At 42.2% G+C, this 23,728-nt stretch overlaps 1 protein-coding gene across 1 annotated transcript in view; it reads right to left on the bottom strand.

The window, feature by feature from the left end:
- The window catches only part of Dock10 (dedicator of cytokinesis 10), a 245,163-nt gene extending 224,737 nt beyond the window's left edge, over positions 1–20,426 (bottom strand). Inside the window, exon 1 of the mRNA XM_051153999.1 lies at positions 20,205–20,426. Within this exon, the coding sequence (XP_051009956.1) occupies positions 20,205–20,327 (123 nt within the window). The 5' untranslated portion in view covers positions 20,328–20,426. The remainder of the gene's footprint in view (positions 1–20,204) is intronic.
- Between the last annotated feature and the right edge of the window lie 3,302 nt (positions 20,427–23,728).

Raw genomic sequence — 23,728 nt, 5'->3', positions numbered from 1 at the left:
TGTAACGATTTTATGCATTTGCTTTTGGGAACGACACTTTTGCTGAGAGCTAGACGAAGACTTGCTGAGGTCAGGGCTTGTCGAGCTTAGGGTTAGAGGAGAGTACAAATGTGACAGGCTCCAATACTGTTTTGTTCAGCAGTATGTGCTTTATCATGTACATAGCCCCAGTACAGACCATATCTCCATGGAACAACGTGTGCACTCCCAGCAGATAATATTTTTCAACTTCATGAACATAAATAGAAATGAGCATCACTTGTGTCTATCACAGAATGTTGAGGGTAACAAGAGATTGGTTAAACACCAGGAAACCTGTCATTTCATAAATTGTTCCCAGTCACACCTACTAAGCGCATTCTTATGCTCCCTCACTACAACTGGTGGTGCTGCCTACCTCAGGATGACCATCAATGATTTCTTATTCTTACAAACACCCCCTTCTATTTAAAAAAGCTAATTGTTATCTAAATGTGTCACTAAAGAAGTGAAAGAAAGTTCAGGAAAAGGAGTTGGGACTCTTCCACAAAAGCTTCTGTTTTCCTGGAAGTCTTGCATTAAAGTCCTTGCTCCAGGCTTCTCTAAGAATCTCAAAAATTCAGGGTTTTCAGCTTTGCTGAATTTGCATTTTTGTTACCTAACTTGGTTGAGACAGAAGTAGAAGAAAGAACCACCTGGTTTTGCTGTTTCTGTTTGCTTCTGTGGTAGTTTTGAATAAGAATTGTCTCCCTTTAGGCTCAGGTATTTAAACACTTGGTTTCCAGTTGGTGGTGCTATTTGGGGAGATAATACAATCTTGCTGGAGGAAGTATACCACTGGGGGTGGGCTTTAAAAGCTCCTAGCCTTGTGCATTTCCAGTTCATTCTCTCTGTTTTATGCTCACTGGTGAACACGTGGTCTCTCAGCAGCCCAGTCCTCTCTACGCCCACTGCTCGCTGTCAGTGCCACCCCAATATGATGGGATCTTATCCCCACTGGAACCATAAGCCAAAATAACCTCTCTCATCAGGTTGACTAGGTATGACAATATAGAAAACAACTAAGATAGCTCTGTCAAGCCTCCCCCCCCCCCCCACCCACCAGTTTTTCTTGAGACACAGATTTTAGTGCCTTTGCCCTTCAGTATTCCTGACAGGCATAGACAGGTGTCACACCACTGGGCCAGTCTGAAGTTCATCAAATAACCCAAAGATGAGACTCATGCATTAAATAACTTACAGTATAAAGTTATGAATATTTCTGTTCCATTAAGCTACAACTTGTGAGCTTTATAGAGAATCTGCTTGGCCTTTTTGACCTTGGGGGAGAACTGATGATAATATCCACGGTTTTGAGACATGGTAAGCAAGTAGTTAACTACTGAGCTACCCTCCAGCGCTGCAGTTTTTCCAAATCAAGTTAGAGTTTATACTCAGTAACATTCGATCACCCTTTCCTAATTAGGCATTTTCTTGCTATGACTTTAAATTTATAGTGCTCTAATGTTCACACCCATGTGCATGTACATGGGTGTACACCCACACAGAACAGTATTTTACAATATAGTTGCTAAATTCTGAGATTTGAAACTTGGATTTGTAGCTCTGTCTTTACAATGGCACCATCTTGGACAAGCCAAATAACAACACTGTGCTGGATTCCATTGGAATTGCCAGTTTTGATGTGCTGTGGGCCTCTTTAACCTCTTCCTGGACAGTTTCATTTTGTTAACCAGAACTTGTATAATGGGGCTGTTAAGCTTCTCCAAGTCACACTTCTTATCCATAACATCCCTGTGGTAACAAAAATGAATATTCGACATGAACCTCACCCTCCAACCACAGAGGTGCATAGACATGTAGAATTCAATCCTTAGTCAAGTCTTAAACAGAGAGCTCCTAAGTTCTACCATCAGAATCTCTTTTTTGTGAAAATTCTAAAGCCTTGAAATTTCAATCTACCTAGCAGGCCTGGAGTTCTCTCTATACTATGTAACTAGAACTCAATGTATAATTAAGATTGATTTCAATAGAGCAGGATTTTCACAAGAAATGCTAGAGGTCAAGAAAACTGTGTAGCCCAAATATCTCCATTGTCCCTAGTTTTAGGAAAAATTTGAAGAACATTTAAATGAATATGGCTGTTTGTGTTTCCTGTTGTGAATCTCCTTATAAAGGTTTTATATGGACTCATTTGCAGTGGTCCCTGCTTATATGGACTGGTTTGTAGTGAGCACTGAGGTCCAGAGAGCTGGTGATGAAAGGGTCCTGAGTTGAATTACCAGCATAATCTTGAGGGAACATTAACATGACTTCAAAATACAACTCAAATAAAATCAGTTAAGTTTGCTCTCACAGAACAACTTCTAATATTCTAAACATTCACTTCAGACACGCTTGTTTTCATGTGAATCATCTAAGACAGAACTGCCAGTGGGCAGAAGAGCAGGATAACACATACAAAGGCCCTTTAGCGTTTAAACAAGAAAATGTAAAGGACAAAGGTCATGCTGCAGCATCTTCTACCTGCTAAATTTTCCCAAAAAAATTGGACAGTAAGTTTAGTGTCAAGGCAATGGTACAAAGAAATGGCTTCACATGAGAGTGGAAAGTGGCGCCTCTTTTCTGTGGTATTTCTAAGGTTGAGGAAGAGTTTGTCCTAGAGAAATCCATGTCTGTGCACAAGAAAGTTTAGAAAGCAATGTTCATTAAAGCAAAAGATAAAAACTGAATAAGACAGAAATGGCTCACACAGCATCCACACAGCCAACGGCTACAGGGAAGTGCCTGCATCAGATGCTGAAGCTCATGGTAAGGGCAGCTGCCACAAGAAGGACACATCCAAGCCAACTAAAGCTCCCCAAACTCAGAAGCTTCCTAGGGAAGTGGAGAAAGGGTCCTTGAGATAAAAATGGAGGGATTCTAGTGGTAGGAGCATTCTGGGTAGAAGAAAGACCAAACATGAGGGCTATGGTTGAAAGGTACACACCATGTACAGATGCCCAACTGTGGCACATGGAACTTTGGCCTAGGCAGCAAGGAGATTATGGATTTAAAACATGAGGTAAAAGATTTTTTCAGTGGTAGCAGCAGGACAGTTTATTACGTCTTCGTGTTTCCTCCAACCAACAGAGTAACTTGTAGAAATTTCATGTCCAAGGCTAGGGATGGAGGGACACGTAGCTCAGATGGTAAAGCACTTGCATCCTAAGCATGAGGCCCTGAGATAAGCAAAAGAAGCCATGCATGGAGGACTATGCTTGTAATCCTCCCAGTGCAGGAGAGGCAAAGACAGACAGATCTCAAGGCTCATAGGTGAGTCAGGCTTGTCTACATGCACACAAGAACACACGTGTGCGCGCACATACACATGCACACACATACACACACACACTACATACTCACACTCTCACATACTCACGCACACCACATAAACTATACATGGCATACACGCATACCATATACATACACACATAACACACACACATTTACAAATTTAATATCTAATGGAATGACTCATCACGAATGGGGGGGGGAAGCATTTTAGAAAAAAGTAAATGTTGATAACCAAAAATTCCAAGTTAGAAATGATAGGTTCTGTACCGTAAAATACAAAGAAATAGCAGGCCCACGATGCATTTTTCCCTCCATAGTTCCATTATCGCCCTGAAAGGCAATAATTAAAATGAGGTCCTTTAGAAATCATCTGAATTTATTTTGTTTTCAAAAGCATTGAACCTGAACGCCTAGGGTTTTGGTTCTGAAAAGCATGTCTCGTCAAAGCATGGAAATCAGGCAAAAAAGAAGAGCTTATTATGAGCCTTGTGATGCATGCCCTTTTTAAGAATGGCATGAAGTGTTTAGAGCATTTAAAAGAGCCATAATAAAACATATATTTCTGCTTGTCCATCCAACCAAGAATTATATATGAAGTTGCAATAAAAACTGTAGCTTTCTGATAAGATGAGGCAGTGGCTATGCGATTGCAGTCAAGCGTAACTCATGAAATTGCCTGGTGTTCTGGAAACATAGAAAGAAGAAGCTAAGATCAAGAAGTAAGGACCCAAGGGAGATGGCACAGGAGATGGAATAAATACTGACAATGTGATGGTAAGTCTTCATTTTCAAATTGACTGGACTTACAGTCACTACCAAGCATGTCTGCAAGAGCATCGTCAGAGAGGTTTCAATGAGGAGGGAAGACCCATCTTGACTGCAGGTGGCCCCATCCCGTGGCCTATGGTCTTTGTTTCTTTGACTGTACTTTTGCATCAGAAAGCAATTTCTTGGAGGATTTTTTTTTTTTTTTTTTTTTTTTTGGTATATTTCTGGGCATTTTTTGTTCTGGCCCTCGCCTCTCGAAGATATCTGTACCAAATCCCTGGAGACTATAGATGAACTTATGTAGAAAAGGAGGCATTGCAGATGTATTTAGGATTAAAGCTAGACAGAGAAAAGGGGGTACATACCATGCATGTCTTTCTGGGTCGGGGTTACCTCACTCAGGATGATCATTTCTAGTTCCATCCACTTGCCTAAATATTTCATGATGCCATTGTTTTTAATAGCTGAGTAGTATTCCATTATGTAAATGTACCACAGTTTCTTTATCCATTCTTCAGTTGAGAGACATCTAAGTTGTTTCCAGTTGCTGGCTATTATGAATAAAGCTGCTATGAACATAGTTGAGCAAATGTCCATGCAGTGTGATGGACCATCTTTTGGGTATATTCCCAGGGGTGGAATAGCTGGGTCTTGAGGTAGAACTATTCCCAACCTTCTGAATAACTGCCAGGTCGATTTTCAAAGTGGTTGTACAAGTTTGCACTACCACAAACAATGGAGGAATGTTCCCCTTTCTTCATATCCTCCTCAGCATGTGCTGTCACTTGAGTTTTTTATCTTAGCTATTCTGATGGTTATAAGATGGAATCTCAGAGTATGGAAGGGCGGGGACACCAACCTACCCACAAAGCCTTTGATTCAAAGTTTTTTTTTCCTGCCTAAAACATGTACAGGGATAACGATGAAACAGAAATTGAGGGAATGGTCAACTAACCTTTCTGAGGAGAAAGGAAAGTGAGGGTGGACAGAGGGGAGTTGAGAGGGTGGGACTGGGAGGAGAGGAGGGAGTGAAAGCTGTGATCAGGATGTAAAGCTAATTAATTAATTAACTAATAAAAAAGAAAAGGAGCACTGTAGATGTATTTAAGATTAAAGACCTGGACATCATGAGATGGTTCTGTTTATCTCAGTGGTCCATGGCATGAGTCTTTATCAGTGAAAGAGGAAGCAGAAAAGAAAGGGCCCCAGGGATGCTGCCTGAGATGTACTTGAGTCACAGTGGTATTCTTTGATGACAGAAGGGAGCCAGGCTGAAGAGGCTGACCTCCATCTACACTCAACAAGAAAATAGGGATTTCCACCCAAGAAACTCAAGGATCTAAATTTCATGACAACTCAAATGAGCACAAAACACATTTTCCTTGAACGTTCTCAGAACAAAAAAACAGAAGAAAGACAGGCTCGGCTGTCACCTTGATCATAGCCTAGTGAGCCCTTTACCGACTTCTCACTGGTATGAAACAACCAGTGTTGCTTAGCACTGGATTGTAGTCATTGGTTGTGAAAGCAACAAAAATCCATTCACAAAACTCACATCTTACCTAGCCAGGTTCAGCCAAGTGTCACTCAGTTCTCAGGGCACCAAGAGATCAAATATAGTCATTTAGGTTATTAGGCTTGGTGACAAAAAAGTCAGCTCACAGAAATGGCTCAAACCCAATGGCACATCTAGGTCCTTTCTGCATCCATGAACTGAATATACCTGTTCTCAACTGGGTGACGAACACGGTCACACATGTTTAAGACTTCTGTACAGAGTCTCAGCAAACAATGTAACCTCAAATGTTCAAGTTGTGAAACAGGTCTATATGCCTTGGTTGGGTGGACATGGACCAGTGAAGCTCCTTAGAGAGCTGTCCTCTGCTCGATGGAAGGCCCCTTCACTTTACCTGGAGAGTCCAAGGAAATACAAGCAGAAGCATCTACTTATACTCACTGTTACAGATGGAGGAGAGGCACAGGGCGAGACACTGTCTCATGACCCTGTGACCCTGATTGCATCCCTGCTACCTCCTGTGGCTTAGCTTCCTTTCTATTCCAGATAAAAAATTTCCCTTTAGATTGAAATGTTTACTGCTGTAGAATGTCAAGGGGAGCTTTGTTCCTTGTTTTCAGCATAAGTTTCAGGTTGTACTTGTATATGAAGTTTCCAGCAAAGGAAAAAAAAAAATGTAAAACTTAGCTTAAATAGCCGGACATACACTAAAACTTGAAATATTCAATATTTATGTCACAAGGTGTGTTGTAAAGACATAAGTGCTTCAAATAAATACCCAGGAAGTACAGATGTGTTATTAGTTGTCAGTAAGACTGTGGGTGAGTATTAAGCTTTTCTTTAGTTATTAAATGAATTTTTAAAAAACCCACCTTTTCTAAGTTGGAGATGTACAAAGAGACTGCAAAGTATCAACACTGGAGGCAGTGCAGTAAGAATAACATTCAGGAACATTATCTCCCCTCATGCAGGAACAGCAAGTTTTCAGTATAAATAATAGGATTAAAATAGGATTTGCCTTCACCGATGAAATCACAATACTCTGGGGAATCTACTATCCCCAGACCTGTCCTGTCTTTTTAATCTTAATCACCCTCCATTAATGCACTGGGAACAAATTGCTATCAAAACCCTGTGGTCTTACAATACCTCCATTCTAATCAAGTACTCTCTGCTAATAGCATCTGCAGGAAAGACACTAACACCCCAGGCTGTACAGCAAGACCTGTGTGGTGACCTAGTCAAGGACCTGGGGTCACAAAACAGATAAAAACTTGTGTGGCCCAATGTTGATTATTAGGTTCATGGTGATTAAAAACTTCAAGATTAGACTTTCTAATTTTTTACTGGCTTGTTGTAATAATCGTGAACTACATGCTGTCCAGTTTACTACCACCCACTTTGCAACTATTGAACAGAAGGTGGACATTATTGTTTAAAAGCTATTGTTAAAATTCTTTCCCTCGGGGAGATGTGAGCAACATCTACCCCCTACTCATAAGGTCCAATGACAAATCAACATGCAATTCCACCACAGTTCACTCTGGGGAGCCAGTGAGTTTATTTGTCTTACAGAGCAGAGGGGAGGGAATTCTGATAGGAGAGCCTCCAAAGCAGCCATACCAGAAGTCTTCACCCAGCATGGATGATGACTGTATATTCCTCACCTCCTCCAATCCCCAAACCACTTGCAAGTAAGGCAAAACTGCATAGAGATGACTGGGAAACGTGGCTGAATACTCAGGAGAGAGACCCCAGTGTCATCCCTCCATCCATGAGGGCATGCCAACAGGCTCCAACCATGGTCTCTTTTCCTCCAATCTTCAATTGGTTTTCTTCTTTTTAAATTTAATTAAAATCTACCATGTCTCACCACCAACTCCTTTCAAATTCATGGCTTTAAAATAATTTATTATTTAATTTATTGAATAATAATAAAATATATTGTACACACATGTTCTGTATTACATACATCATAAAACAATGATTAATTAATAAAGTAATTAAATTTAATAATTTAAATAATTCTTTATTATTACTATTACATGTCTGTGTCTCTGTATGTGCATATACATTGATATGTAACCTGTTGAGTTTGCGTAGTGTTGCCTATATGTTTAACATTTTATGGTTGACCACTTTGGATTGTATAACCATTGGGATGGTCTTCTCTGGGGAAGAATTCTCTCTCAGAAGTTTCTAGGGACTCCATATGACTTCCCCCATCCATGTTGGCATGACAACTGGCATTGCCCGTACTGCTAAGGTCTTGTTCACAGGCCTGATTTTGATGGATTCTCACAAGTAGACACTGCTGACCTCCGGGAGATGGCAACTGTTTGGCCTGGAGGACTGTGCCAAGTGTGACCATGTGACCGTATCTATGGATTTCGTTTCTATTATCCCAGGCACTTCAGTTTCTTTTCACATGCCTCATGTGTCTTCTACCATCTCCATGTGTGACTTTTTTTTTTTTTTTCAATTTGAGGAGTGCTCATTAAGCACCTACTGTGTGCCCTGGTTTTGCTGTCCTGGCAAATAAGACACAATCACCACATGTCTGACCTGAAAGTCCTCAGAATAATAGAACTAAAGGGGGAAAAAAGCCACATCTTTCCCTCTTAATCCAGAAGAAGTAACACAAGCAAGCATCATTTAACTTGTGATGGACAGATGTCATTTAAACAGTTCTAGAGAGCAGCGTTTTAGGACTCATCTCCAAATATCTAAACGTGATCTCCTGTACCCTAGCCCCTGCCTTCTGCTTGGTGTATCCTGACAGTTCATTTGTGCTCTGAAGTGAACACACTGTGGGTGCCCCATCCTGTGCCATGTGGCTGCCCAGGTATTGGGGGTTGGGGAACAGACTCATTTTGAACGCCTCTGAGAATATACTGTGCTTAAAGCAGGTCGTATGGGTCATAGATATGAAAACAAGTTAGAGAGAGAGGCATGGGGGCACATTCTCATTGTCTTATCAGTGGCTGACAGGACAGGGTAGACAGGGCTGGGGGGGGGGGACATTCACATTTTCCCATCAGTCATGTAGGAAGGGTTTTCACCAAGGCCTTGAGTCTTATGTGTCCTGGAAAGGGTGCTTTCTGAGTGAGGTGAATATTTCCCTTATCTTAGGGTAGAAAGAGGAAAATGGGACTGTCTCCTTGTCCATAAGGCTGAAAGAAGCTGACTTGCCCAACTTTGTCATGGTCTGGTCCCCTTTTGCCAGGTCCTTTCGTAAGTAACCTCCCTCTCCCTGATGATCTTTTCTCATGCTGGCATTTTTTTCTTGGATGTAAAACATTTTAACCTGCTCTGCCAGCTGCTAACCTCAGGTATCCATCAATTTGGTGGTGTGACAAAAAATAAAACAAAACAAACAAACAAACAACAACAACAAAAAACCCAAACCAAACCAAACCAACCAACCAACCAAACAGTAGCTTTATTGTCTCTGAAACCTGAAAACCACAAAGGACTTCTTAGTTCATAACTAAAATGCATCTTTCCAAGTCTTGGTGTTGACCATTTTATTTTAGAAGTAACCCAAAGGTTAGTTATGCAGTCCAGATTACATACAGTGCCTGGAAACCACACTTGCTAATAATAAAGACATGCATTTTTTTTCAAGATGATTTTGGTACTCAGGAAGGTTCTGGAAGGATCTTATCTTTATATTTGATATTCCAATAAACTTTATGACTAGCACTTTCAGATTTAGAACAAATCTATAGCTATCCATGCCCTACACTATAGTAATAAAACAAAGCAGAATACAATTTTATTCACTTTATAAATGACATCTTCTTTTAGAACAAATGGATGATTTTTAAATAGACGTGAAAAACGTAAAAAAATACGTATCTTTAGATATTAGTTTTCCATGTTTGCATTTTCTTCCTTAATGTGACAGAGTTCTAACATGAATCACAATTGGTGAAGATTTCCTAGCTGCATTCAATTCCTTTTTTTTTTTTTCCTCATGCCAAAGACTTAGGACAAAGGGACCTTGAGCATCTTATTAAATAAACAATGCATGTTCAAGAATAATTTAATTATTATGTTTCACTGAACAGCAAGTTTTTTGTTTGCTTGTTTGCTGAGTCAAATGTTCATACCTGTGTTCTTTTTATAGAACGTGTGATTTGAAAGGCCAAAAGTCCCTGGTCATTTTGACAGCCTTAATTAGTCATTTAAATTGGTAATTGCTAAAACCATTACAGGGAGGAAAAACCTCATTGTGTTGATCACAAATGGTGTCATCTTTTCAAATAGACTCCCTTCCAATCTTTTGTTAAATTCCGCCATTTTTGGCATTAAGTTTGAATAAAAGAGCTGCCTAGCTTCCCAAAATTTATGTCATGAGAAAAGGTATGCTCAAATTAGATTATAAAAACAAAGAACTTTCATATTTTAGAAGCAGAAATGAAAGGGACTTTGAATAATGCAGCTCTATAAATTCTCTTCATTTTAGAGGCAGACATGTCCACTTTAGTCCAATTGTAGAATATTAATGCTTTCCCAAGGCAAATGTTTTTGTCTATTTGACACTAACTCATTCAAATTCATTAAATTTTATAATTTCTACATCATTAAATGTAGGTCAACATGTCGAGCCCAGCAAACACCAGCATTTATTAGTAGTCCACAGACACTGCTGTGCATGATAAGAAGCAAACAAATATGATTCTGAAGGAAAGAAATCCCCTTATTTGTAAACACGAACATCATTAAGACTAAAAGAGACAACATAATGGATGCAAATTGCAATCCAACCATTCCATGCTTATCTTGCCAAAAATGTGTTTGTGTAGAAGGAGAAGAATGGAATGATGTTCCTTTTAGAACTGAAGGGTCCTTTGTTCACAAAACTTAACCCATTATGTGCCAACCCTGTAGCTGGGAAATGACTAAGGACCAAGATGGAGGCCCTAGAGATCATCACCTCCGACATCTCACCCTGAGTGGCTGTCTCTGATGAACTGTTCAGTGGAATGAAAGTCTCCCCAGTGCTTTCTGTTAAGAAGTTGTTTTGGAAACCGGGACTGAATGGCTTCCTTCACTCTTAGACCCTAACTGCATATTAAATGAGGCTCTTCCTCTCTTCCTACCTGGTGGGAAGTTCATTTGCTCCACTCAGGAGCTTGGGCCATTGAGTCAGACTGCCTGCAATGGACTCTAGACTCACCATTCACTTGATAACCAGGGGCAGCTTCCTTGTCTGTGAGCAACCTTCCTCCTTATAAGATGGGATCAGGAACCCATTGCCAAAGGTTGATTAAAAATAGACTGTGTAACCTGGGTGTGGTGGTACATGGCTTTAATTTCAGCCCTTGGGGAGGCAGAGGCGGGTCAATTTCTGAGAGCTTGAGGCCTACAAAGTGAGTTCAGGACAGCCCAGACTACACAGAGGAACACTGTCTTGAAAAACAAACAAACAAACAAGAGATGAAAATAGACTGCATACCCAAACAAAATACCTGATACACAGGGCATCTTGGTGTCTTCCTTGATTGCTTGTTCCGTGCTTCAAGACTATGAGGCTTATACATCAGGGAATATCATTAGCTCACACCTAACAGCAAGGTCTACCTTCACTCCAACCTCCCACTCAGTGCACCCAGCCCACTGTCTTGGTTCTCCTTAAGTACCTCAGTTGCAGTGAGTAAGCTTCACGCCTACTTTCATACAGTAAGCAGAGTATAAAAGAATTACAACAGACAAGTTCAAGAGATCGCTGTGGTGGATGATCTGGAGTCACCACGCATTCAGATGTTATTGCTTGCCCCACCCCCTGAGATTCTTAATGTTCTGTGATTAAACCCTGTGTAACTTTGCCTCCAAATTATCCCTGATTGGCCAATAAAGCAATGCTTACACCTGGGCAGGACAGACGAGAGGTAGGTGGAGCTAAGCAGCCTGCTTGGAAAACATGTGCAAGTATTTATGGGACTTGGGATGGGAAGTAGCCTGACAGGAATATTTATACCCAAGGACATGGAGGTTGATCTGGGAGATAACAAGGTACCTTAGGGGCTCCATATCTGCCCTGCCCCAGTGGTTTAAGGCTATTTAAAAAATCTAACATGTGCCTGTGCCTTTTGTTGATATAATAGTGGGTTAAATAATAACCACTGTAAGCAATAATCTATGTATTAATAGTAAGTGTTAATAAACATTTTCTTAGATCACGGTAGGCAACACTGTGAGCTATGAAATCAACAGAGTAATGGGCCTTAGAGAGGTGGAGTGGAAAATTCCATGTGAGGTCCGGGATGACATTCCTAAGCAGGTCGAATCTTTGACCTACAGCGGGTATGGAGAACTTATCAGATCTCTGAAGCAGAGGAACTGCAAATCCAAGGACCAAATCATGTGGTTTTTTTTTCATTTTAGGTGTTTTGTTTTGTTTGAGACAGAGTTTCTCTAGGCTGTCCTGGTTGTTCTGGAACTCACTGTGTAAACCGGGCTGGCTTTGAACTCACAATACTCCTTCTGCTTCTACCTCCCAAGTGTGGGATTAAAGGTGTGCATATCACATCTGACCCAAAATCACAGATCTAGAATCTGAGCCTCCAAAGACAGAAGTAATGTCACACTATAAGCCCAGGGGTTGGATATGGAGTTCTAGACACCAGCTTCATAGAACCTGCCATTTCATAACACCTTTTGACTGGAACCCCATGTGGTCAAACTTTTGATAGGAAGTGAAAGAGGGTCCCAGTGGTAATGAAGAACAACCGAAAAGATCATGGCATCGTAGGATATAAGGAAATCAAGGTTTTAAACTCTGTGTGTGTGTGTGTGTGTGTGTGTGTGTGTGTGTGATATTAATCTGTGATTATGAGAGAAAAATTCTTTTTAACTTTCTGATTCTAATCTTCAAATTTACTGATCGAATTATTTTTATATCTCCAAACATTTCACCATGATAGCAAAATAGGTTGTATAAAAGCAACAAGGAGCCATGACAACAGCATGCTGCATGAGACAGTTCAGGCTGCTATAACAACACAGGTTGCTTAAATAACAGGCATTTGGTTCATACAGCTGTGGAGGCTGCAAAGCCAAGAGCTTTGGTCCATGAGTTTGTAGGCAGGAAACCTTCTTACTTCATTAGCGTCTTCACAAAACTCCTATTCTCATGACCTAATCTACCTCAAATTGTCATCCAGTGGTACCATCCCCAAGTACTGAGGGTAAGTTAAAATGCTGACACAGGTGTCTGGGGCATGGGGAAGGGTTCCATTCAATCAGTCACTCACAGGTTATAACTATTTAAAGTCTGTAGGGATGTATGAGGCATGATAACCTTAACTTCATTCATCTTAGAGTGTCGACTCTCACTCTGTCACCCAGGGTGAGGACACTTTCTGACTTGGGTCGGCACTATATACAGTATACTAGAGTTGGTTTTTCTCAACCTAAAAACTTAAATGAATTTAGTATTATAATAAAGTAGAGAAGGTAATATGTACAAGAAAGCAAGAGATTTCCTTGAGGTCATTTAGCAATCCCTAGGTTGTATTTTCACTCATAGGTAGCTTAGCTTAAACTCTGCCTCTGCCTTAAGCAAAACATTCAGAGTTGCATTGTAAACCACATGGCATTGAACTGTCACACAATTGCATTTAACTGATGATGTGCAAAAAAATAATGGCTGGTGGTATATCTCATTTATTTTCCAATGTTAAGGTGCTTACAGATAGATGGAGGATATTATTTAAGTGTAGCCATGGTATGTGTGGTGTGAGTCCTGGGATTTTGCACTGCCAATTAGCTCCTAAGTGATGCCACTGCTCCTGGTCCTGGTGATATGCTTTACACGGCAAGGGTCCATAATTGTGTATGCTTTCTTCTGTGAGAAACAATGAGGAGTTGTCTTTGGAGTATCATTAGAAGTTAATGTTGAATATACCTAGAGCAGATTATTGTTTTTGACCTTATTTATGAACCTTTAAAACTTCACAGCATTTTCCATTTTCACGTGGCCACAGGAAGAACTTTTAGCAAAGTTCCCAAACTTACTGGTTACACTGATTTGACTGCAATGGCCAAGTCTGACTGTATCTAACTTTCCTAATATTGCTTTTTATTCTTACTACTGTTGCCTTTTGTACTCTTGGGATACTAAAAATGGTTGCCGTCTTAGAGGTTTCTTTGTAAGACACTTAAAGTTGCTGTTCTGGATGAGAAAAGATGTGGAAACAAGAATGCTGGTACAAGTTAAGAGAAATGGAAAATGTGCTCCAGGATGCACAAGCATATCACAGGTAGGGGTTGTGAAATGGGTAACAGAGACATAAGCAGTCCCAGAAGTGGAGGTGAACAGGATCAATCCCATTGTTTACAAGATGCACTCAAGGTGTCGCCAGACAGAGATAATGAGGATGACCACGTGAGTTCACAGTTTTACAGACTTGGCAACTGAACATTCCCTTGCCTCTAGAGGGTCTATTATAAAGGTACAAGAAACAACTCTAGTGCTGCTAGGAACCTCACAGGAAGGATGATGTGAATGCTAGCAGCTTCTGTGAAACTTGAGTGGGAAGAATGATTTCCTGTTTCTTAGATGAGCTAGCTGCATCTTGGGTAGACCAGAAGACAAAAATAAGCAAAGTTAACTTTCTATGCTCAGTAATTAGTGGTGCTACTGAAGGAGGCACAAACCTGAAGTACTGGTAGAGTTTTATTAGAAAAGTAACCCAGTATAGTTATTATTTAGTGTGCAGAAGCAATGCTTCATGTCAATCACTCAGCCTCAGGCAACGAGCTTATCCTTGGAGTCTTAACAACCTTCTCTCATGAACTTGCAACAGTGACTTCCCCAGTGTATTTTTCCAAGAATTAAGTAAAGCATTTAATATTGTGTTGGGCATGCTATAGGTTCTCAACAACTGGTTTAGTGTAATCCAACTATAATTCCCTCCTCCCCTGACTATCAACTTGATTGGATTAGAAACTAGACAGCCACACCTCTGGTGTGTCTATGTGGATGTTTCTACAGATAAATAGACTGCGAGGGTTCTAGGTCCACATGCAGCTGAGATGGGCTCATAGTATGATGGCATTCTTGGGTCTTGGAGGTGGTGTGTCCCAAGGCATATGGCTTAGAGAGCCATGTCTTGCCCTGGCTTCCTCTTACTCTCTTTTTTCTTTGCCTTCTGGTTGCCATTTCATAATGGGAACTGCTCTGCTTTACCACACTCTCCTAGCATCCATGATGGATAACTCTCAGAAACCAGGAGACAAAAAAAAAACCATCCCTTCTTTCCTGGCATACTTTATGTCAGGTGGTTTTTGTTGTTGTTGTGGAGGGGTTGTTTTTGTTTTTTTCCCACAGTGATTTAAAGGTCTGACTAAGATAAGCAAGTCTTCATGCAATAGTTGGACATAGGGCCAGAAAGCCTAAAATCCTTCATTGTTGACCTTTCTAAAACTTTTCTAGATGTTACTTTCCCAATGAAATCTTAAGCATCAGTTGTATTAAGACTTGATCTTTTGAACTTTGCATTGACTTCCTTACCAAGCAAAAATGTCCAAGGAATTTATTCTTATCGATAAAAGGAAGGGAGTGATTTCTGCTAAAGTATAAGTCTTCTTGTCATAAAGAACCCTGATACAAGAAAAATATTGGGGCTAGAGAGATGGTTCCATGGTTAAGATCCCTTGCCACTCTTGCAGAGGATCAGAGTTTGGTTCCCAGTGCTTTAACTGCAGCTTACAGCCACCTGTGACTGACTATAGTTTCTGACACTCCCTTCTAGCTTCTGTGGGCCTTGGTGTGCATCAACTCATGCAGTCACACAAACATACACATAAAGATCTTAAGTAATTAAACAAATCTTTCTTTGTAAAGGGCTGTGTGCGACAGAGATACCAAACCAACAGGCACATTTACCTTGCTTTTGATGCTCAACACTCACAGTAAAAACAAGTGCTTTGTTTTCATCCAATACCATGTTCAACATCTTTCTACTTCCTTCTAACTTAATTTTTGGGAAATTCCAGATTCCCCCACTCAACTTTCCAAAATCCCTCCTACTCTCCACTACTTAAATGTCATAAAGTTCAGAGGGGAGAGCATTTTTCTTTCTAGGAATTCCTCACGCATATATGATAGAAGCTCATTCCTCTTAAAATTTCTTTGGAAGATCCATGTTTCTATTTATTCAGGGGTCCCTACAATGTCAAAAGCAGTACTGATGTTTCCTATCACACTTAGGAGATGTCAAAGCCAGTAGGTGGGGCTCTTGTGATTACAGGATAAGCGTTTTTCTTCTTTCACTGCTTACCCTTCCTTAGTGGGCAGGCATAGAGAAACCATGGTTAGCTGCAATCACTTCTGGCAAGCTATTTCCTCTTTGAAAGAAGTGAATAACAAAGTATGTACAACTAAGAATCAGTTACAGAGGATGCACTGCATAACAATGCGTTGAATTGGACACACAGAAACTAATGTACTACAGTCTAGGCAGTATACGTCAGGCACACAAATTGACCAAATGGTTACTCAGTGCTCTGCAAGCATCCATGTGGCCATGTGCTTACTGCCATTTGATGTTTTCCATGTTGCCCAAAGCTATTCATTTTTCTGACCACCTAAACACATTCCTCCCATAGACACAATGCAGATCTGATGTGGTGCTTGATTAAACTTACTTATGCTTTTTAAAGATATTTGTTTGCAGTGCAATCAAACACATATGCAGAAGAGTTCACACATCTTAAGTTCATACTTTAATGAATAGTAAAAAGTTTTATATATATATATATATATATATATATATATATATATTATAATTCATGCATATAGACATACCTCATTATTTTTAAAGAAAAGTTTGTTACCAAGAAAGAATTTCAAACTAGTGGCCATACCACTTTAAAATTAACCTGGTATCTATTGAGACTTTAGGTGAGAGAAGCATGAGAGAATGGGGAAATAGAAGGATCCAGAGGGTCCTGGAAACCTACAAGAGGAACTTTATGACAGGCAGATCTGGGTTCTGGGGTCCTCCTCAAACTATGGCACCAGCCAAGGAAAATATAGGCTGTAAACTTTGAACCCCTACCCAGATCTAGCCAATGGACAGGACATTCTCCACAGTTGAGTGGAGAGTGGGGTCTGACTTTCACACAAACTCTGGTGCCTCATATTTGACCATGTCCCCTGGAAGGGGAGACCTGTTGGCACTCAGAGGAAGAATAACAGTTTACCAAGAAGAGACTTGATACCCTATGAGCATATCCAGGGGGAGGAGGCCCCCCTCAGTCACAGTCATAGGGGAGAGGAATAGGAGGGAAGCGGGAAGGAGGGAGGAATGGGAGGATACAAGGGATGGGCTAACAATTGAGATGTAATATGAATAAATTATTAATAAAAAACTTAAGAAACAACAACAACAACAAAAAAGTAACCTGGTATGTGGATGTGAATTGAACCATGGTGATAAAACACTTGACTCCCTAACATGGGAGGCTTATTTCCAATCATATTAGAATGGAAATTCCACACTAGAAAAGCTTGTTTATAAGACAACAGACAAAGCAACTTCAGGAAATAATTTAAACTTGACAGTACTATGATTTGTCGATAAAATAAGTTAATAAGTATTCATTTTCTAAACATGAAGGTAGAATAACTAAAGAAACCGTGACTTTGTTCAAAACATCTGTCTATTATGCATAAAGGTTCTTAGAGAGAGTCAGAATGTGGTAGGTCCAAGGCGGGAGTCCCATGTGTCCACAGGTAAGCCTAACCCAGTGGTTTGGGTAATGCTCAAGTCAACTTTGCTTTGGCATCCATTCTACTTCCTGTGACAGACACTGTCAAAGCTGGCCTTGGCCATGTCCTCTGTCAGCGTCCCCGATCTTTGCTCTCCACACCCTAAATATAGTTTGAAGACCTCATCTCATTCTCAGATGTAGTTAATCTGAACTCCTCGTCTATCTTTGTTAGGTGTAGCACAGCCCAGGAGCTACAAGACTCTGTAACACCCTGCAGGGCTCTCAGAAAATGCTATAAACAGAGAAGTGAAATAGGTCTTTTTTTTTTTTTTCAATAGAAACCCCCAGAGTCCCACAAATGTACTAGAGGACAGCTTGCTGCACCAGACAGATGGATGCCTGTTATTTTGTATTAAAGTGAACTAACCATGATATTTCCCCTTTGCTCCCATTCTCCACCTTTTTTCCCCCCTTGACAAATAGGCTTTGAGAATGTGGAGCAACACACACTCAGAGCTTGAAGAAGCCTAAGGCGATCACCTACCCCGGAGGCCAAAGCTAAGGTTTTAGGTCCTTTGAAAGTCCAGTGGCCCTCTGGGTCCCACTGAGTGTGGTATCCACTCAAAAAGCACGACTTTTCCTATTTCCCTTCAAGAGACCTGATAGAGGAGAAAGCAAAGCTCACATCTTCCTGCCAAAATCACTGCCAGCACTGCCTGCTCAGATGAGTAGGATCCCTTGAAATGTCTTGGCAAGAACTGGTTCTGGAGTGTTGGCCAAGGTGCTGAAGTGAGGAAGGCTGGGTGCCTGTGCCAATGAGGCAAATGCTGCTTCTCACTGCCCTTAAAGACCCTGCACTCATTCACTGAGAGAAGATCACACTAGGACTCAAATGTCAGGGAATCTTGGGGAAGGTTTTGTGTGTGTTTGTGTGTGTGTGTGTGTGTGTGTGTGTGTGTGTGTGTGTGTGTGTGTACAAGGGCAGCTAGGATACATATTATTTATGGAAATTCCATTGCTACAGAAACGTTATAAGAATCCACTTAAAAACAAAACACAAATGAAAAGAGTCCATGCTGCCAAAGCTGGTTGGATGTCTTCACTGCTAAACTTCTCTGTCATATTATTACTAAGAGTCCTTAAAACGAATTAACTGCAAAGTATCTAATAAAGCCAATGGCCGAATAACAAAGGCATACCCTGAACAATCTTTTCAAACAGTGGTTCGCAACCATCCTAATGCTGTGACCCTTTAATACAGTTCCTCATGTTGTGGTGATCCCCCAACCACATAATGTAATTTTGCTACTGTTATGAATTGTAACGTAAATGTGTTTTCCGGTGGTGTTAGGCAGCCCCGGTGAAAGAGTCGTTTGAATCCCAAAAGGGTCTTGTCCTGGAGGTTAAGAATCGCTGCTTTAAAAGTAAAAATTACTGTTTTATGCGTGTCTGATTTCGTAATAGCTCCCCCTGCTTTTCAGAATGACCAACATTTGACAGTTTGTCTGTTCTTCCCTAAAAATATGCATACAGATATCAAAACCACAGGCTGGCGCTGTCAAGGGATTGGCTAACAGTTGAATCGTCTCTGGAAGCTGCAGATTGCAGTCAGTGGTGAAGGAAGGGAAAGAGAAGGCAGCCTGGCCACTAGTTCTTTTCACACCGCGGGCTTTCCCCTCACCCCCACCCTTCGGGGCATCTGATGCTTTGGCTGCTCTGCCAGGCAATTTGCTTCCGCTCTGTTCAGCTTCCTGACCTCTGGCTTTAGTGAAGGGTTCTGGCTGTGGGAACTGGCTCTGACCAGCTCTGGCTCCCTCCTCTCTGGTGACTGGCAAAGGCAACACTTTCTCTTTGACACTTTCAAAAAGGGTTGTTTAATTCCTAATGGTATTACTGGCAAAAAGGAAAGTGAAATGCACAACGAGCATTCTGGTCCAGCCAAGTCCGGCCAAGAGCTCCATAGTTGAGCCCCACTCCTGCTGGAAGGCCGCTCCTACCGTTTCCCCTTTTCACCACAGTTGATGCGCGCTCCCTACTTGCCACTTCCATCCCGTATTGTGACACCTACTGGAATTTATGAATATCTGGAGAAGCCTGGCTATGATTTAGGCACCTGATGCGGGTTGTTACCCCAGGGACTTCCCGAGGAAATCACCCAGCACTTAGAAGGTATTTCTATAAGGAAGTAGCCAGTGGAACCTTCTGGAGGGAGAACTCCATGAAAACACACCAGAAGCCACCAGCTACTTAAAAACCCAGGTCCCCTCCATCCGGTCACACCAGCCCTTTCTGTAATAGTATAAAGTGGCTTGTCGGGTTTCAGCCTGTGGAGGGAGAGGGAGGGAGAGCTGTGCCAACTGCATTTACTGCCCCGTTAGATGTAACGTGAGGGTTTCAGCTTTGGTTCGGCTGAGGCGCTCACCCTGTATCTTTTCCAGGTTCCACAGGGATGAGAGGGGCGCGCAGACTTGTGGATCTACAGGTTCCATCAGCGTAGATCTCCACCACCACTTCCGTCCCAGACCCCCACCCCAACCCCCGCCCCAGGTCCCTGTCACTCCTGTCACCTTATGCCAGCTTAAAAGCATTCCCGACTCCTCCATCCTCCTTAAAACGTGGGCACATCCTCTCCCACGCAGCTGCTCATCTAAGCGTCCCACGTCCTTAAAGTCCCCAAATGCGCCTCTGGTCCTCAATTCTTTGGTGACACTGCCTGGCAGAGGTGGCTCCTGGGTCGCTCTACTAGGTGGTGGGGGAAGAGAAAGCGGGGGTCGGGGACCCACTAGCTCCCAAACAGGGGCTCACAGGGCTGGAGGAGAGGCCTGCCTAGGGTCCCCTGGCAAGCCCAGCCTTGGCGCAAAGGACGCACTGCACTCACCCGTTGTTGCTGGCGGCTGCTGACCGCCACCGCGGCGGCAGATGCGGCGCTGTGCCGGAGCTCGGCCGCCTGCCCGGGTCTCAGAAGGCTCCGGGTGAACCTGCGGGTCCGCTCGCTGGCCATAGCGGGCTGCGCCGCTCGCGCCTGGGCCCCAGAGCGAGTGTGTCCCGCCGGTCCCCGGGCCGCGCCAGCCTGCTCTACCCACACGCCGTTCAGGAAGCGGAACTCGGAGCCTTTCCCCCCCTCTTCCTCGCTCAACTCACAAGAGGCGGGTTTTTCTCGCGCGCAACCCCACTCTGCCCACCCCCTTCGCTCTCCCGAGCTCTGCGGCGACTTTGCAAACTCTGCGCCTCTCAGGCTGCGCTGGCCAACTCGGCCTGGCTGAGGCGCATCTGCAGTGCGAGTCGCGGGACGCGCGTGGGGTGGCTCCACCCGCGCCGCCTACCCGGGTCTGCAGCTGCTGGCTCCGCGTAGCATTTGCCTACCTCCCTCCTCTCAAATCTGATGTCCGTGAAGCGTTGGGGCTTTGGCATATTTTGAGGCTAAAAAGTGGAGAAGGGTTAACACAGGTCTCCAGTGCACCTTTAGAGGTGGGTTAGAGGTTTATTAAGGATCTGTCTGGTGGTTGGGATCCTTGCTTTGAAGTCTCTCTGAACCCAGGGTCTTTACTTGGTCTTGGGATAGTCAGTAGGAATTCACACCTGCCACCAATTTTTCCTAAACTGTTTTCTTATTCTACAGCAGCTATGCTGCTCTGGAAAACGAAACAAGAGATGGTGATTTGCCAAATCCCTCCTTAACTTTGCATACTAATTTGAATTAAAATCTAGTGTATATCTGGATATCTGTATATCTGTACATCCATTATAGGATGGAGTTAGGATGGATAAAAACTGTCTTGCTGGGTTAGTGGGTAGGGTGAGTGGGGCACTGTGGGTGGATTTTAGTCTATTTTTCTGCCTTCATATCAAATGCCCACCTACTCTGCCTATCCTATCTGATAGGAAAGTATTCTGAATTTCTTATCTGGAGTCACATGCAGGGAGATTCTCCCCCATTGTGGGTGGGTAAAAAAGGCAAGGCTCCTGAGAGATCTGTTGGGACATTCTGACTTTCTTAAAGGGGCTTTTTGTGGATCTGTGACCTCTACATTTTTCTAAAGTTAAAAACATTTTTTTAACCTTGTGGTGTGGCTTATGCTTGCCGTGTACTTTGTAGGCTGACAGGCTCGCTTTGAGGAAAATCTGGGCTGCACTCAGTGTGACTCTGTCTTAACACTTGACAAGCTGTTCACAATCAGTTTTCCTGGTTTCGGAACACTGTCTAGCATATAGTAGGGACCCAATACTTGGTGATCATGAATGACTCTCAAAGGCTTGGAAAGTCTGATGCGGTCAGAGACCTGAGTGCTGAAGCAGGGAGATGGCAAAGAGAAGAGAAGAGTGTTCCGGAAGCAAAGCAAAGGCTATGGATGGTAACAGATCATGCACCCCAGTGTGTCTTGCATACAACAACAGTTCAGGTTTGGACTTATTTTACTGTGTTGAAATATTCTGGCCAAAATCATCGTGGGGAGGTAAAGGATTTACTTTGCCAAGACTTCCAGTTCACAGTTACCTATGGAAGGACAGAAACTCAAAGCAGAGACATGGAAGCAGGAGTCTGGATCCGAAACCTTGGAGGAATGTTGCTTTCTAGCTAGCACTCTTGGCTTGCTTTAGGCTCCCTTCATCTTGCATAATCAAGGCCCACCTGAGTGTAAGATGGTGCCACCCACAATCAGCTGTGCCTTCCCACATTCATTATCATCAATCAAGATAAAGTCTTACAGATACAGCCACAGGTGTCCTTAGGTCGTGTCAAATCAGACATAGAAACTAAGCAGGGCACATGAAGCAGCATACGCAAACCCGCTCTTCAACAGCATCAAGTACCAGAACATCACTTGGGTTTTCACTGTTGGTAACAAGTTTATCCGCCTGAAGGTCACCACCATTCACTGGTGTGGAAGGATTTGTGATTGAATGTCTATTTGCCCATCCATGTCCCTGCAATTTTAATCACCTGAGAAGGTGGGCTGTGGCTGTAAACATCATGCAGTATGCCATATATAATATACATATTATATACAGTATATATACACTATATAAACTATATATAATGTATATATATATATATATATATATATATATATATATATATATATAGTGTCCCTGGTACTCTTGGAAGAAGGTGTCAGATGCCTTGGAGTTGCAGATGGTTGTGAGGTGCCACGTGGGTAATGAGAAACAAACCCCTGTCCTTTGAAAGAGAAATCAGTGCTCTTAATGAATGAACCATCTCTGCAGTCCTGCCTTTTTACTTTTTATTTTTAAGGGATACCATTAAAGGAACACAGTAAGTACGGTTCTGTATCTCTAAAACAAGCAACTATTTAAAGATCTAAAATATTATGTGTGATGGTCAATCTTTATTGTCAGCTTGGTGGGATTTGGAATCACCGTGGAAACCAATGTCTAGGTAGGTCTATGAGGACTTATCTAGATTAGGTTAATTGATGTGGACAGACCCACCCTGAGTATGGGCCTCTTACTCACCCTATGCCTTGGCGGGGGGTGGTTCTCAGGCTGAATATCTTTAAAGAAGCTGAGCACAAGCATTCACCTCTCTCTGCTTCTTGACTGCAGATGCCATGGGACTAGCTGCCTCAACTTCTGCCATGACTTCCCTGCTCTGCCAGATGGCACCCTTGAAATGTTAGCCAATGCAAACTATGTCTTCAGTTAATTTTCCCAGGGTATGTTGTCACGGCAACTGGATAAGTAAATAATAGACTACGGAATAGTGACAAGAGGTTCAACTCTCCATGAGCATACCTCAGCTTCACTATGCATAGATGACGGCACAGTTGGAATCAGGTACTGTCCAGTCACAGCTCTTGCTGTCCATTGAGCTGGCTCTCCCATCAGAAAGAAGTGACCCCACTCAGTAGCCACTCATGGCGTACCAATTATGGAAGGGCTCTCGCGCTGTGCCAAGTGATACAGAGCTCACTGAAGTTTCTGCCTCCACAAAACATTTCAAACAGAGTAACTGGCTTGTAAAACATGACTGGGATTTGTTGGCAAGAGGAAACAGTACGATTTTGAAGATGAATTTCTTAAGACCAATGGCAATATTTTATATTCCAGTAAGATTATCTCAATAATAAAGTGCCAGCAAATTCCTGCTTGAGTTCCTGTCCTGGCTTCCCTCAATGAGAGAGTGTAAGCTGCAGGGTGAAATAAACCCTTTCATCCTCAGATGGCTTAAGGTCATGGTTGTTATCAGAGCAACCTACATTAAACTAGGCGATTCCTTCCCCCATGCATAAAAGAAAGCTGAGAGGGAATTTTGTAGCATGGCTATTTAAATACAGCATTTTGTGTCATAGCTCTCCAGATGTCAGTTGAAATTATTTTCTGATATTATTTTATTTATTTTTGGTTTTTCGAGACAGGGTTTCTCTGTGTAGCCTTGGCTGT

The sequence above is a fragment of the Acomys russatus genome, chromosome 12, assembly GCF_903995435.1.
Source record: "Acomys russatus chromosome 12, mAcoRus1.1, whole genome shotgun sequence".
Lineage (NCBI taxonomy): Eukaryota > Metazoa > Chordata > Mammalia > Rodentia > Muridae > Acomys > Acomys russatus.
Note: the sequence above shows the minus strand (reverse complement) of the source record. Positions and strands in the feature narration are given on the sequence as shown.